The sequence below is a fragment of the Eurypyga helias genome, unplaced genomic scaffold (assembly GCF_000690775.1).
Source record: "Eurypyga helias isolate BGI_N326 unplaced genomic scaffold, ASM69077v1 scaffold28184, whole genome shotgun sequence".
NCBI lineage: Eukaryota > Metazoa > Chordata > Aves > Eurypygiformes > Eurypygidae > Eurypyga > Eurypyga helias.
This window is the reverse complement of record NW_010244777.1, coordinates 17,727-35,098: the sequence shown is the minus strand read 5'-3', so window position 1 is coordinate 35,098 and position 17,372 is coordinate 17,727. Positions and strand designations below refer to the sequence as shown.

At 39.8% G+C, this 17,372-nt stretch overlaps 1 protein-coding gene across 1 annotated transcript in view; it reads right to left on the bottom strand.

Moving 5' to 3' along the window:
* Positions 1-256: 256 nt before the first annotated feature.
* PRUNE2 (prune homolog 2 (Drosophila)) overlaps positions 257-17,372 on the bottom strand; it is a gene marked incomplete at both ends in the record, with an annotated part of 31,078 nt that continues 13,962 nt past the window's right edge. Inside the window, 2 exon segments of the mRNA XM_010149871.1 lie at positions 257-457; positions 1,366-1,445. Coding sequence (XP_010148173.1) covers positions 257-457; positions 1,366-1,445 — 281 coding nt within the window.

The following is a 17,372-nucleotide window of genomic DNA, read 5'->3' as shown; positions in this document are numbered from 1 at the left end:
TTGATTCTCTTTAGGTAGCTTTTCTTGTTTTATTTGATCAGCTGCACTATTTCTTTGTGCGCTCTGCATAAGCCCAAATGTAATACTTCACACAGGGGAAGAAAAGTTAAAAAATAGCAGATGGTAAAAATATCTGGACAGCTAGCATTAACCCTCAAATGTTTTTACCACATTAATAGCCTGACAGACATGAAACTGATCATGTAACCAGTAAAGAAAGAGAGATGAACTCTACAACTGACATGTAGAACATTACCTTGTCCAGTGTATTCAAAAGAGTCTGCCTCATCAGGAGTGTCAAGGTCATCTACATTGATGTCAATTTCATCTGGTGTATCCAAATTATCATCAGAAAGTATAGATCCTTCACTCTGGTCCAAAGAGAGATTGATATTTGGAGCAGTGAGCTTTATCCTTCTTGGATGGGAACCGTTAAGATCAAGAGAATTGGGAGGTTCTGGGAAAAAAAAAACCACAACAAAAAAACAACCCCATCAATTTTACATCTCCTCTTCATACAATTCATGTCCCAGATACTCAAGAATCACCTTCAAACACACTGGGACAGGTCAATTTTAGTAACACCACAACATTTAAGACCAGCCAACATAAAATACAAATACCAACATTAATGTTTAAAAAATAAAACAAGCATCTACAGGAATGGCAGATGTAGCTGGGAGCTCTTAAATTATGCAAAATCCAGATTCTTTTTTTTTTTTTTCCAATCATCAGATGAAAAAAATCAAACCTTGGACATGCTCTAACCCACAATGTTTAAGAACTTAGAGAGCAATGTACAAATAATATGTCCTGAGCCAGGACACTGCCGAATCCAGGAGAAATTCGTATGAGTCAAAACGCCCTGTAAATATTTTTCTTTGGCACTTGCTGCCATTTAAATGGTGCCGATTTGCAAGTAGCTATGTCGTTACTTTGAACTACAGATTATCTTAGTCAATACAGTAACAGAAATAAAAATACCTCTGAATCTCTTTATCGGTCTTAAATAAAAGTGGTCTTCAACAAGACAAAAGCTAGGTATGGCTTTGCCCCTTGCCACTGCATTGCATGGCACATTTCAAGCTGTTCTGATTGATGCATTCTCATGCTCACTTAGACAGTACTCATATATAAGATAAATAATAGATTCTACTTAAACTTCACAAGGACTAAACGTGTGACGACAACAACGTACAAGAGAATGTAAGATTATTATTCCACAAGTGAAGAAGAAAATTGACTAAATAAAGCAAACTTAACACTGCACTGATTTTTTACCAGCACAGAAACATCCTTCTCACTGCATAATTAAATGTCAAGGGAATAAGATATAATTAAGAAGTGAGTAAGAGCTTCTCTCACCGGGTCTCATCTCTGTAGCACTGGGGCTTAATACACCCTCAGCAAAGGGGATGTCCATTCCTACATCCTCTTGTGCCAACCTGAGAGGTAAAATACAAAGCAAAGTCTTAAAAGAGAGATGCACAGACTGACTTTGCTATTAATACAGCTCACGTGATCTCATACGGTACCAAAATTTTCCTCAACATAGCCAGTTCTGAAGTCTGATCGCAAATTGATGTGAGGAATGAACACAGCTGTTATAAACCTTCAGTGCACTTCTTACCCGATTCATGCACGTCTGAAGAGCCTTTGGAGACTACCGGTCACACATAGCCACTTTCACTTGGATCAAGTCATAGTACTGAATAACAACAAGCTGCCAAATGGCAGTGTTTCTAATTTCATACAAATGAAGTTGGTCTTTTATCATCATGCAAATCAGACACATCATTGAAGGGAACTTCAGCTACTCTTTGCAAACTGCACACCACAGTTAAGCATTCCATAACAGTCTTTTCATTGCTGTTTATACAGTTACTGTAGAGCAAAAACGAGATCATGAGAGGGTTTTCTTCATTCTTTTGCTATCATTTGTACTTTAGAGCAATTCTGACCCAAATCCATCATTTTGTAGTACTGAAAACAGTTGATGTCCTGCATTGAAAGGGTACAGGAAGCACAAAAGCAAGAACTAAAACTGTATTACAGATTTTCAAATACTGAAATGTTGGAAAAAAACCTTAGCTAGACTGCCTTTTTAGGAAGACACTAAGAAATTACATTTAACATACATACATAAGACAAAAAACATTAGGTGGTGAAAATAATAACAAAGGTGCTTGAATGTTTAAAGCAAATTGACTTGAGCTGTTTTCATGTCCACTTTCCATTCAAGTATTTTATGAAATGCTTTCTAGGAGGATGGTTCAACTGTAGACAGGAAACAAAAAATTTTACCTTTTCAGGACACTCTTGACAGCTTCCAAACTATCTGCGCTAAAACTGTATGACATAAAAAAAGCTTCATTTATTTTATCAGAGTCATTATAGCATTTTTTCCTGTAATCCTGTTCCAAACTATTTAATTTTTTTCTCCCTCCTACAAAAGCTGAAGTTTTTACAGTTTTTACATTTTGATTCACAGAGCCGTGATGAGAGAAAAGGAGGTAGTCTTCCCTAACACAGCAGTAGCTAGCTCTGTTCTGAAGGATTCAGCCGAAAGCGTGTGAATAGGCTTGGCTTGTTGCTCCTGCAGTTTCTTCCTACCCTCACTTTCCTCATGAGGACCACCCTCATTATTTTACCAGGTGGAGACAAGATTCTTCTGGCCATCACAGTAGGAGCACAGTTTCTGTGATTTCTTGTTGAATTCATATCAATTATATACAAATGTGTGCATGTACACCCCACCTGCAAGTGAGCCAAAGGCTTCACTGTGCTTAAAGTTGTGAAACCCTGTTAAACCCCTTTACCTGAAGCCCCATACCATCAAATTCCCAATGCAGACAGGCAAACTAGTGTTTTTCACCATGAGGCCATAGAGAAAACAGACAATACAGAGCTAGGGTAAAACATGTTTGTGCTGCTGAATTCATGCCCAGGCCCTGTCTCTGAATAAAAACAGACACACATTAAATCTTGCTAATTTTACTAGATTTATGCCCACATACCATAGAGTACATCTTTCACAAATGCAAAGATTAACTGCTTAATGATTTCTACAAAACACGCCAATTTTGGAGTATGTTTAATCACTGACAAATAAGGCTTGAAATATTCTCTTTGGATACACAATAGATGAGTAAAGAAATTTGATCGAAGTATCCTGCTCATAATAAAATGAATGGCACAAATTGTCTGTAATGTGCCAGTTCCTTTTTCCCTTCTCTGTAGCATCATTTGTGTTCAGAGGCTGTACAGAAAACTGACACACAAAATATCACACAATTTATTTAGAAAATGTAAATAAGGTATTACAGTATTTGGCTTTTTTTGGTGTCTGTTCCATTCATACTAAAACATCTGTAATGAAGGCTAATTTATTCATCTGAACTTAGCATCTAACGAAGCTCTGTCAGTAACAGCTGGATAAGGTGAGAAACCATAGTGGGGGAAATAGCGTGGGGAGAGGATGAATGCTTCTAATCCATTTTAAATTCAGATCAAGATTTTATTTGGAGCTTTATTAACCTTTCCAAATATGAAACTACAAAAAGTTCTTGGATTAAAGCAGCTCGGGACTACTCAGATGATGATTTATTGGTGCTCAAGGGTGTAAGTTTGGCTGAACAGAACAGGGTTTTGATACTAATATATAAACCATCCATTTATAAAACCTCTTACAGCCTTATGACACCAAATGACAGTTCCTTACTGAACAAGCTTCATAAATCACTGCAGGAAACTATTTGAAAGGAAATGCTCTTTTCTCAACTTGTGAAGAGTAAGCTAGGGGAGGACAGTGAACTTTGAGGCTTTCTACATTAGAGACAGTATTCTCTGCAGTAAACCCGTAAATGTTCAAGCAGAATGAAGATCATCATCTCTGTACAAGAGCATGACTGAGTTTTGTACACTCTAACCCTACAGAAACAGTGACATTTATCATCTGTATAAAAGCAATTTCCCCCAATTCAGAATTTTGAGAGCCGCCTTAAATTTTTGCAGTGCCTGGGACCGAACTGTTCTAAGTCACGACATTTCTGGGATTGCCTCAAGAGTGCTTTTCTCCCTGCGGCATCTTTAGGTGTATCCAGCTCTTGGAGCTGGTACTGTTGCTTTCGCTAGAATCCCTTACACTTTCCTAACATCAATTTCAAATGTTTTTCTGCTTTGAGTGGGACCACTACAGCCACGTTAAACCAGATTTTTGTATTACAGTTGTGTTTACAAGAATGGTACGTTTCTGGGGGACTGAAAGATAAACGTGCTTCATATCCTTTTGTTTGAATTTCTACTGAAATACAGCTGCTGCTATAGGCAATAAATATATTCAACCCTTTGCTTAGGGATTACAAGTGAACAGCATCAGAATTTGTCTGAGAATCTCTAACTTTATTTTGATGGCACAGTGGTTTTAATGTCGATAATCCATACAGTTCATACTGGGATATTTGATTGGGGAAGCAGGAGTCTGCAGTCTTGAAAGATCTGGGACAAAGCAGGCAGTTAAAAATCAGTTCAAGCCCAGTTACCTAAAGCATTGCTGACACAAAATTTTCCATTATATTTTCAATCACACAGAATGTACCACCTTTCAGAAGTTTCTCAGCTGAGATTAGATTTCCTTTTTTTTTTTTTTAAATTTGTGCCAGGTTTTCATTTACTGTCAAATAATGAGTCAGACTTTTCAGAGAAGACAGTCTGACTCTCAAGTTAGTCCTATTTTTCCAGATCCCTTGTGCTTTACCCAGACAGATTAAAGATTCCTTGCCAGACATACATATCTATGTTCAGAGCAAGTTAATTTTTTTTTTTTAAAAGTAGTTAACATTTGTTCAGTTATATGTTAATAGGCAATACAGGCATCTTTCAAATCTGGTGAGTTTAAAGAGCCAGGCACAGAGCATGGCTTCTGTGACACAGTACCTGAACATATGGCTCCAGACTCCCCATCAGTGTGAGAATGAGCAAGATACAAAGTTTGTTTTGTATAGACAGAGCTCCCCATTTTCTGATGGATTTTAAGAGCGTGCTGTGCTGAGCAGCTCGACACCTTGCCCAGTAATTTCTGGCTGTGCGCAAATTCTCAACGTATCTCAGCAAGAACCCTAGTAATGGAAAATGGACTCCAGAAACTTTAATTAAGCAACTACCTCCTCTTCCTTTCCCACAGCCTACTTCACATACTTCCCAAATTGTGACTTACAAAACTCCTTGCCTTCCATACAGGTGCAACTGATGCCATGGAAGATGTGGCCAAAAATATTAGAAAACTTTTTTTTGTGCTTCCAGTGAATGCTCCCTGTTGAAGAAGTAAATTAATTTGCTTTAGAAAGCTTCATTATAATCAGGTATTATTTACTGGATAGAGAAAATAAAGGATCTTTCACTCCGAACAGAGGTCAAAGTCAAGTAAGCTTTTTGAGTCATAAATGACTTCTTTTATGTGGTACACAGACCAGTTATTAAAGGATCAGCTGCACTGGGAATCAAGTTACTGCATATTTGCTTTGATAATTCAGGTCTACATACTTGTTCAGAAGCAGCTAACACCCCCTCACCCCATCTGTCAAAGGTGGATCAGAGACAGATACCAAATTCTTACGGAAGAAGGAGAGAAAGGCTGGAGGCTGAAATCCTTTCCTTTGGTTCAGACATTCTTACAGCTCAGTAAACCAATAATCTTTAAATAATTCTTAGTGCTCTCTCAAATCAGTATTTCTCAGAATAAAAGTTATCTTTCCTGACTTTTCCAGGTACAGCAGCATTCTCATATTTTGGAAAGAGCAGCTCTGAATATGCACAGCGGTATGTCATAACCCCTTTGGGCTGTGCTTCCTCATCCTTGTGTCACATGCGAAATATCACCGGTTTCCCAAGCGGCTCTGCAGCTATCACATATAAAGAAATTAATTTATGTAGTCTAAAGCAAATAACCTGTCCAATGGGTTGCTCTGAATGAACACCTACAATCTGCAAAGGAGAGCCACATTAATACACGGTGACTATCTCCTGTCTAAAGTGAATACACCCTCTACAACCCACAACTTGCTCACCAGCCGGACTTCAAACTTTTGCACTGGTGAGTAAAAAAGCTTGGAAAATGTATACAGTTTAATCTGAGGTAGAGCCCAGAACTGCCGAACACTTTTCCTAGATAAGTAAATCATGTGTCTTCTATGCTGTTCTCCCTATACACAGAAATACTTTTATATTTAAAATTTCACATAAGTTAAAGGTTTCTATAAAGTTTCAAAGCATGACTAGTAAGAAAAATGACATGGATGAAATCACCTCAGCCTGTATTAATACATGCTTTTTTTGGAAACGTCATGGGAGGAGAGGAGATGTAGTACAATGAAAAGGGTATTCAGAGACTTGACATCTGGCTTTTTCATAGTCTCAAATGCCACACATTACACATGTATGCCCTAGTCTTGGATGAAGTAAGAGCCCTGTTTATAGGCCACTGTCTCACTGGTTTGCAGGGAAAAATTGTTTTGAGGACGAATGCATGAACTGTGAAATTTTAAGCACAAAAACAAGGTAAGAGAAAAGCTCCTCCTGGAGTCGCTTTTGCGGAACACAGGCAGCGCAAAGTACTTTTCCTTGGAACCCTCCCATCCCATTCCCACCCTTTAATAGCATCCTTACGCAAGCACAGGCACCAGGAAAGGAGAAGCAGGAACTTGAGGGACAGGAGATGACAGGACAGCATTTTCCTTGGAAGATATGAAAACGCCCTTTGCGTTTATCCAGCAACACCCATCCACTGAGGCTCGGCGCGGCTCCACCAGAAAGCACCCTTACGATTAAGCAGATTTAAGTGTTTTGCCAGGCCAAGACCAGAGCGCACAGTACCATGTGCAAGCCCATCTCTGGCCTTTCAGCTGCCAGAGGCAACCAACTGACATCTCCAAAGCATTCTGATCGCTCCACCTGGAGGATGCCTCACCTCTTTTTTTTCCTTAAAATGAGAATCCTGTTCTTCCATACTCCGAAGCAATATAAAGGCCCTGAAGTGGAGCCTAGAGCAAATCTTTAAAAAGTCTACAAGTCAGAATTTACATCGAGGTAGAGGTGACAGTGTTTTCTTAATTGCTGTATTCCTCTCCAATTTACAATTCTGTGCTACAGAAATTTATAGAAGTACAAAGGCAAAACATCTCACCAGATAGCTGACTTCTGGGGTGTTCTGCTTTCATTCCTCTCTGTAGCTACTCCAACAATCACCTCACAAGAAAGAGCAGCCAAAGCAAAACCTATTCTGTTATCACAATTAAACACTTGACAACCAATTCCATTTTTAGAACCAAAACTTGCCTGCCTGTTTTGCACTTACATCCCAATAGACTATCTTTCCCTTTCTTTCATGTGTTACATACATGTGCCCCAAGCCTGTGGCTTGTAACTGCTGTTCCATTTCTGTTCAGAAAAAGCTAGAGATTAGAAGTTCCAAACCCTTGCTACAATAGTATGCTTTAAAATAACAGCAAGTATCTACTTTCTGAAATCATTACTTTCTTGGGGTGCTCAGAAAAGACAGAGTATAGTCACTCTGTCCTCTGTTTCAAACAGAGGATGGTTCTTCTGGTTACAAACACAAGTCTATGAACTATGTTATAACTGACATGCGTTATTTCAGAGACCTTTAGTGCTAATGGACTAATAACAAATCCTAATTTAATATGCATGTGTTTGCATTTTGATGCTTATCATCCATGTAAGATGGGTAGAGATGTTCTACAAGCAGTCAGAGAACTGTTGGACATACTTCAGTATCAACTGTGTCTACAGCCAAAAATAGATGCAATAGGAAATAAAGTGTTAGTACATAAAGTTGAAAAATAAAAGCTGACAATACACAGGCTTTAATTTGAAGAAAGTTTGGTGAAAATACACAGAAAGCAGAAGAGAAAAATAGGCAGGAACATGACTCTCCCCAAAAAAATCAACTGGATTGTGCACTAAGAGAAGAATAAGCCCATTATCAAATGCACCCACTAAGAACAATCCCAAAGTTACTTCCTAAAACTAGTCCTTTGCTACAAAGCTTTCAGACGATAAATAAAAATTTCTACAGCTGCATATTCAGAGCTAAAGGAGACTGCGGTGTGAATTTTTTAGGTTCAGTGAATTAATGATCCATGAACTGTAGCGAAGTATGCAACAAATCAAAGTGACATACTGAGCAGGACTCAGTGAGTATCAGTCAGGGACTATGCTTCAACTACATCCATGTACCAAGAAAATTAGCATATTGGAAGGAATCCACTCCAGGATATCCAAGACTAGAAAAATGTAATTACTTTTACTCATAGCTCTATAAAATAACTGTATTGTATACAGGTGACTTGTAAAAATGGATTAATGTTATAATCTCCCAAGAGCTGCACTAGGCAGCCAGATGTTAATATAACACAAAAACAGCCAGAGCAACACAGTTAATTTAGTCACTCTTAATCACAAATAAATTACTTCAGGAAAAATCGATAGACTGAGCACTGAAATTTATACATAGCATAAGACTTTTATTCCCATCTCTGGATGCAAACCAGAAAAACAAAGAAAAAAATTATCTATGGTGTTCTGTTTGAGCCAAAAGCCTTATTAATAAAAAATCTGTCCAAGCATTAACTAATCTTGTCATACTGTTGCACAGTAGATGAAATACCAGCATGTGTTTCATTTTACAGAAGAACAGGTCATTACTTTCTAGCCTCAAAATAAATCATTGCTAAAAATTAGTAAAAGTCATACCTTCCTAGTTCTTCACACTTCAGAATGAAAGCTTCTTTTACTGATTATACTGTTAATGGGCATTTTTCCATGTTTTTCACTCTATTTTTTACTCCATTTTCAGCATCAAAGCTGGATGGAAAAGTTAAGCATGTCTGTAAGAGGCAATATTATTTCTGTACAAAAATCCTGTATTCTAGCCACAAGATTTAAATTGTTTGCATTTCAGTATGTTAACTGAAAACATTAAAATTCTTGCTTTGGGCCACCGAATAAGTTTTTTTAACCATATCTTATGGAAATGTTTCTTAGTCACCACTCAATACAAGTGGTTAGTATCTATCTAGCCATTTTGTTGCTTTTCTTAAATCTATATTCTAAGCCTCATTTTTTTTTCCAGGTAGCCACTCATCGTAGTAGTCCCTCCTGTCTGCTCTTACTAGTTTAAGACTGTTAAAAAATAAAAGCTGCTATTCTTAACTGCATGATGCTGCTTTCACTGCTGCTAGGCAGCCACAGGCTGTCTGTCCTGACTCCTTGCCAGCTCCCTCCCTGTGTCACAGGGAAGACTGCTTGCCTGCGCAAGAGAAGCAGACAAATCCAGGGAAGGATGCCGGGAGCCATGGAGGGACAAAAATCTAAGTAAATAGATGAGTCATAATGGGACTGACCATGCTATTTCAGCAACCTTATTGCATATGCCCATGGATGACGAAGGCTTATGGAAGGGATCCAGGCTTCTTCAATTATCTGTGACTTCCAGCCACAAGAAATAAAAAGGCATCTGAACACAGAGTGAGTAAAATCGGATTTAAGTCCCAAACCTACAGGTCTTGTGGAAATGGAGTCTTAGGAATGCAAGCCAGGCTGATGCTGCCTGCAGCGATCCCAGAGTCCCCAGAAGTCTCTTCCTATAGATTTGTCAACAGTAGGTCACAGGATGCTACAGGAAACACAGTGCAACCCAGTAAAGAATTATTTAATACCTTACCTTGTGCTTTTTGTGTCTCCAAGCATTATTAACAGTGCACCATTCAAACACTGCTCTAGAGACAGGATAATCAGCCCATTCTGGGGCTTTTCAGAGCTGCTAATCACCTGAGGATTGGGCATTCCCAAACATGGTTTAACATACCTCCCTCCCACAACAGCTTTATGAGTTAAAGATAAGGAATTATACACTGTTAGAGCAGAGAAACAGAGAAATTACCTTGGAGAGTTTCCACTAATTGTGAGTTCCTGATACACGATGCCTAATAACATTCGTCTTTTTTTTCCTGAATATGTAGCATTTTATAGAATCTTCTATATGCCACTACCGATCCTCGTGACTAGCTGCCACTGAAAAAGACTGGTGTAGTCAGACCCCAGTGGCTTCTTTGGCATCCAGAGAAAGAACAAATCAGACAAGGGTCAGAGGGGAAGGGCAGGTGCGATGCCAGCAGCTGCTGACTCCTAGTGACCTGCCCTGCACCACCTAACTCCATGTCATGGACAGGAATAGGAGACAATTCTTTGGGCAGTGTTGCCTGACTGTACCCATGAAACAGTGCTGTCTCCAACAATGCCTTACAGTGGAGTGCTAGCAATTTAATGAACCTCATTGGAATTTACGAGTATCACCATTTTGATAATACTCAACTCAGCATTTTGTGTGCAACAGCAGGTAGAGAGTAACAAATTCTAAAGTAGAAATAATATGTCACTTGACATCTACTCCTCTGCTTTGGCGCTGCTTTGACGTACCACCATATGGTCTTGCCCTCAGAGCAAGGGCTCTCCTCTGCTACATGCCTAGCTCAGTGCTGCTTAATCTTTACTGAGCCAGTGGAAAATTACAGGAATTAACCACACAGATCTGAGGAGCCTGTGTGAGGGGTGCTCCTCCATCGATGTTGGAAGATTACAAGGTATGGCAATGGGCTATGTAGTTTCAGAGCAACATCAGCATTTTGAAGGCTTGTTTAAACTTATCTGATCTCTTTCCTTTTAATATGTGTTGTTAATATTCCACAAATAACATCTAGATGATCTGTTAATCAACAGCCACTGTTGAACAAACACTACAAATGAACTGTAACAAGGTAATGCCCACAGAGAAAGTAGGAGTTAAATCAAGCTGATGTAAAAGATACTTAAGTATAACCTGAAAATACATTTTGTTTGAAAATTGTATTTCTAAAAATTTATTAAAATGCCAGATCTAATCACAGATCTGGGACCTGATTCCAACCTGTCACTTTCATTGGGCAATTAATTATTCCTTGAGCAAACTCAGTTTTTCTTACTCTAAAACCAGCGTTCCTTCCGGCATGTGTGGTTCACAGTGATCATTTTCCTGCCATACTTTGCTGTCAAGATCATTCATCAGAATACCTGCAACTCCAACTGATGAAACTGGCACATGAACAGCACTTGAGAAGACAGCATGTACTTTATACCAGCCATCTGTACTTTCAGGAAGTATGCTACTGCTTTGAGAGTAGTTAACAGGGTAGAGGTTGCAGGATCTGAAGCATAAAGTCTTTAGAAGGTTTTACATTTTACACCCTACTGAGATTCTCCAGTGGAGTTGTGAGAACTCCTCTCCAACTATTATTACAGTCTACACCTTATTAAGCACTCCTGCTTCCAAATGAAGACATGCTAAAATGCCTCGGACTGCTCTTAACCATAATTAAAAACCACTAGTTCTGCAACTGAGCTAACTTCTCAACTTCAGTGGCTATTTTGCCTTTCTGCAATACTGTCAACTTCCTGCATTGCTTAAGGGATTTGTTTTTCTGCATGTATGAATGCTGACATGTACAATGATGATGACACCATACTACATTAGCTGGAATCAAATGTTTTAACAAAGCATCTTACAACAGGTTAATAGATGAAAAGGGATGATTTTTCAGACCTGCTACCCGTAACAACTCACTTGATATCAAGACCTACAGATTCCTAGGCACTTTTATTGATCTGCTCATTAAAGCATCAGGAATTTTCTAGGATTCCTTTGATTTCAAGTTCAGCCTTTGCACAATTTAGAATATGCGGACAGACAGGAAAATATACATGGCAACATTTTTTTTTATACTGTATGACTCAGCTTTTCCTCCTCTTGTAATAGTTTTTCTTTGGTCCTGTTTATGGCTTTATTCATTATCTGTCTGAAACAACCTGAAATCTTGTGCATATATTCATTTTCTCTTTTCTTCTGACTTTTATGTCACCGTACAGTCATATTTCCATCTTTTCCCTGTTAATGTAACTTTGATTCCACAACTTATAATGGTCAATGTTATTATAATTTAGATTCGTATCTTACCTACTGCAGCAAACCTACAAATAACTAACAGCTACATTTTCCCTATCTTGACTATGACCGAGCTAAAGAAAAGGCTCTAAAAAGAGGGTGATACTAAATTTTGGTCTGTCTCAAAACTGCAGTTGTCAGAGACGTAATAGATAGCAGAGAAATGTAAGTGACAATGCAAAATGTGAACCAGGACTTTTAACCTGCAGATAAAAATGATAAAACCCCAATAGGTGCAAACTGGTAACTGAAAAGCTCCTATCCATACTGGGTGATTCACACCTTGGGAAAAACAGAGGCAAAGCCCATCCATGAGCAAGAGAAGGTGCCTAACCGAGGCACATAAGCTCTGCTCAAGTACCAAACAAGGCAGTCCTGCAGGCGGCTTGCTCTGGCAGGACGCGTTCAGAGCAGTAAGATTGTCAGACCCTGCAGCAGGCAGGTCTAAAAAGGCAATGCAAAGGGAGACAGGAGTTGCAGAAAGCTGCCAGGTATCTTCAGAAGCAAAACTCTGCAACTCAGTTGGAAGGGCCACAGAAGCAGTAGGAAGATAAAAAAAAAACAAGAGTGGGAGAGAGAAGAATGTCAGACATCAAAAACGCTGTGAAAAAGCCAGAATTGTGGAAAATACTATCAAGGAAGGAGGTAAGCAATGGGTCTTCCTCCTCCACATGGCACTCATACATTATAGCTTGGGAAATAAAAGGGCAAGGTTAGCTATATGGTCTGCTACTTCAGACAAGCAGGCAAAGGTGTATCCTTGCTGGGCTGCTGTCCATCAGACAGCTCCTTGGAGTTTGTTGCCAGTGTTTTCTACGAAGGAGAGGCGTCTTGATCTTGTAGGACACAGCTTTCATCTGGTAGCCTGAAACAAGGAAGTCCGATCTGCTATTTTTGACTGCTGCCGTGGCTATAGAGAAGACTGCAGTCTACAGGATATGCTAAGAACTAATTGGAAACACCTGAATGAGTAATTCATAAAATCCCCTAACAGTCAAGCCATTTCATTCAATCTCCAAAGCAAAAACAAGTAGACAAAAATAAGAAATCTGCCAAGCACCTGGACTGTCACTCCCATCCTCCCCTCTCCCTCAGTCTCATTTGTTGTTGAAGTAGCACCAGATCTTTATAGACAGATGTACAGGAGCTGGTGGAAAGCGTCTCCAGTCCTGAAGACACTACACTGATAAAAATGGTTTTAGCAATATTCACAGATACTGACAAAACCGTATTCTCACCTAGACATAACTTCCTTACTAAGTTTGAGAGCTGCATCTTTTGCCTGGGCAAGGACTGGGGCTTAAAGATTGGCTTTTTTTTCCCTCTGACTTTTTCTACAGATATTATTACAAGCTGTTAAATAACACTGCTCTCCTGTTACTGTTCAATACTACAGACATGCCACAAAACCAGAACAGACTGCTTGTAGCACTGTTTTTCAAGTAGGGAACTTACGTGATACGTAGAGTTGTCTCTAACTACACAAACTGCCTATGATATTGTCCAGATTTATGCAGGGTCAAATAACAGCCAGACTCAAAGACAGGAATATAAAAAGGCTATTTTAGACCTTAGTACTCCCCTGCCCCACACGACATCACAGTGGAGAGCATGGTGAGAGTAGTGGAAGGAACACTGCAGCCCTGGAAATAAAAGTTTTTTGGCAGGTTATGGACTGGCCTATGTCCTTCCCCCTCCTGATCCCACAGATAACTTACACACAGCTCTAGCAACGCAGTCAGGAGACAGAATCTTCCCTTTCTCAACAAAGCTCTGCTTCCCAAGAGTGTTAATAAAGGTAAGTCCAGAAATGACATCTCTGCTTGACCCCTCCCGTTCTTATAATGATTCTGGCTAAATACACCTACCAAGCCTGCACACAATTCCTTTTAATGTTCCTCTAAGTAACTAGCATTTAGACGTTCTATAAATTTTCAATGCCTCCTGTACATCACTGTCATTTTGTTGCTTACTACACTCTAAAAATGAAGAGTATTTTCATTTTTTCATCACAGAAAAGCAAACAACTCAATGGAACTGAATCAAGCTCCTATAATTAAACTAAAACAAAAATACTGCCTGTACAGATCAACTTTTGCAGTCATTTTTCATTCCTCTTACCACTGAGATTATTACTACCGCCTGGATCAGTTAACCTTCAAAGATTACGTATTCTGTTCACTGCAACATTTTAAGAGGACGTTGAGAAAAAGTAAAAAAAACGTATACCTCGGCTGATAGCAAAAAACCTGAAAACAATACCACTGTCAAGCAGTGTGCAATGAGAGCTATCACAAACAATCGCTATGCCAATAAGGAAGCAGCCTTAAAAGCAAGTTATCCGCTGATAATGCCCAACGTTCGTTCCTTTTAATCCCACCGTATCCGCAGAGCTAGGCAAACAAGCTGGAAATAATATAACGCGCTAGGTGACTGTGAAGTTTTGTTTCCTAATTACGAATACCGTGGCTGAACTCAGACAAAAGAAGTCTCATTGAACTGATGTAAGCTGCCCTCGTAAAGAGCCGACACAGAATTAAAATACAGCTGCCCGGTTTTCAGTAACGAGGTCCCGGGTTGCATTCTGCTGACAAACATTTCCCCTTTTCCTATGTAAAGTAACCGCAGCAGCAGGGCTCTTAGCCTGAAAACCTTCTGCACACCAACCTCGCGGAGCACGGAGACGCTTACCTACCCTCTGAAGACTTGAAGAGGCCTTCCTACTAGGAAAATAATAAAGATGCTTTACCGCGGCACTTCAGCATCCCTCCTTTCGCAGGGGCTTCCTAGGAACGCGGATCCTCCACCATTTTCTCGTCACGTGACTGGCGGTACGGCTAAATGAGGGTGATCACCTGCCCGCAGACAGCCGGCTGCGCGAGACGGCAGATCCCGCTTAAACGCAGGCAGGGCTGTACTTCGGTCGGGGGGTGTCGCCTCCCCGTGTTCCCGGGGGCGCTTCGCTGGGGTGTCACCCAACTTTGAAACGGCAGTCAGCTGGCCGCAGTGAAAAGCTCCCCGCGGTTGCATTTCAGAGCCCGAGGAAAAGCTCGTGACGCAAAGCGGCATGACAAAACTTCTTGGGGATTCAACCTGCCTCAGCTCCCGTTGCTGTTTGCCTCGATGGTAGAGCACATGCATACGCAAACAAGCTTTACGTAATTTGTTCGGTTTGCAATTAAGCATATGCAAATGAAAACCAACCGAACAACCGCCAGTTCCGAAGGCAGGGTGAATTCTGGGAGCACTAAGGGCACAAGAACGGAGAAGCAACGCTTGTGGCCTGCGCTCCTGACTCTGTTTCTCAGGGGTGTGCTTGAAGGAAGGGCATCTCTTCCCATGCAGGGCAGTCCCACAGTCTCCTTTTATAAAAGCCAGTTGGGGGTAGGGTTGCTAGAAAATCCAGGTTTCTTTCAACGTGCATAACAGCTTTCAATCCTGTGGGGATAAAACAGCAAGGCAACAGGCCCTGGGAAGGCCTAACCTCCGGCTTCTCCCCTCACGTTGCACAACTCTCTGAGAACTGGAAATGCTTACACATCAAATTGCCAGGCCATAAGCAGTCAAAACCAAAAGCCTAACCCCATTTTCACCTGTCACAACAGCTCCATACACACCTACAACAGTGTAACTAAAAATTCAGTGGCTCCCAACTTGGTGTTAGCAGTGCTACAGGGAAAGTTCTCATCAGCTGTTGCAGATCTGCTGAGGAATCAGTCCCCAGCTGTGCTTTTAAAGAACAACAGACCAACACCAAGCACTTAACAAAACAAACAAACAAACAAAAATTAAATCGTCACCAACAGGAAAACACATTTCTAAAGAGGACACTTCTGCAAACGTGACTTCTGATGCTTCTGTCACCCAGGTCTACATAAATTTTCCAACAATGGGAATATTTTTTAGCACTCCTTTCAACTCTAATTCACTGGAAATGAATTCTGTTTGTGTGTTCAGACACACACAGAAGCTGTATCCAGGAAACAGAACCATAAAGTATTTATGTACAATAGAAGTCATTAGTAGCATGATTATGATGAAGCTATAAAATTAGTAATGTGGCAAAAGCTATGGCCTTGATCCTCCATGCTCAGAATGACACAGAACACCTTTTGAGATTTTAGGGTGCTCTGCTGGGACCCACTGAACTCACTGGGTGCCGCTATCAAAGTCAGGTCTGCATCAACAGGGTTACATTTAAAAGCTCATTAGTGCTTTAGGCTGAAATCTCATTACATTGATCACATTGATCAGAACAAATTGTGTAGTGAATTGGCTCAGAAAAACGTGGAGTTCTGAAGAGTAGGGAAGTTTTTCATGTGACCACTAAACTGTACTAACATAGTCCATGTCACCCTGCTTTAAGAAAATGGCGCTCTCAGCCCAATCACACAATTGAAGAAAAATTGCAGGATCACAAGTGAATAATAGTAGGGTTTTTTCCTTTTAAAATTGTTTTTCAGTCACTGAAGTGTTGGTTGTTCTCTTTTTGTTAAAAGGTTTTTATAAAGTATTTGGCATGTAAATATTAATGCCATTTTAAAAAAAGGGGGGGGGGGAGGATCATCACCATATTGGCTGCTGCTATTGTTTAACAGCTGGCTCTGCAATGGAAAACTGGGTTTTTAGTTTTAATTAATTTTGAACCTCCAGATGGATCCCCCCAAAATGGATAGCAAAAAAGATGGTTGTCATGACTCCATAGGCCAAATCCAGTAGAGGAAAAGAAATGGTGTTACTAAAGCCAGTGCATGAACAGCATATGTTGTTACTTTCATCAATAAAAAAGGTTGGCAGTGAGATTCACTGACATTAAAACAGATTACTACAACATTAAAAAAAAAAAGGTTTTAATGAATTTACAGCTATGTTGATGGAAAGTTCACTGCTCCAAATCTGTCCTAGGGATTCTTCCATTTTCACAGAAGCAACATATTCGCAAAGGCTAATATATAACATAGAGCTTCTAATACATAATGTATATTACTATAGTGATTATAATGGTGTGATTGGCATGACATATAATAATAACGTAAATTACATTAAGTATATCATTTCCCATCCTAAACTCAGATGAACATTGAAATCTCAAGTTCTGAGCCAGCAGTTTGGAAGAGATTTTACTCAAGCCAATCTAAGCATTTTGAGAAATTTCAATGCTCTTTTTTATTTTTGTTACAAGGCCTTAACTTTCATTTACAAGGGCTTTATGACAGGAAACCTTCTCAGTTGTTGCTCCTTCCCTTACATTTTGAAAGCATGCTTCCTGTGTTTAGTCGATTGTCACGCTTTGTGCTGCCAAGTGGGAGTTCAATTCCCA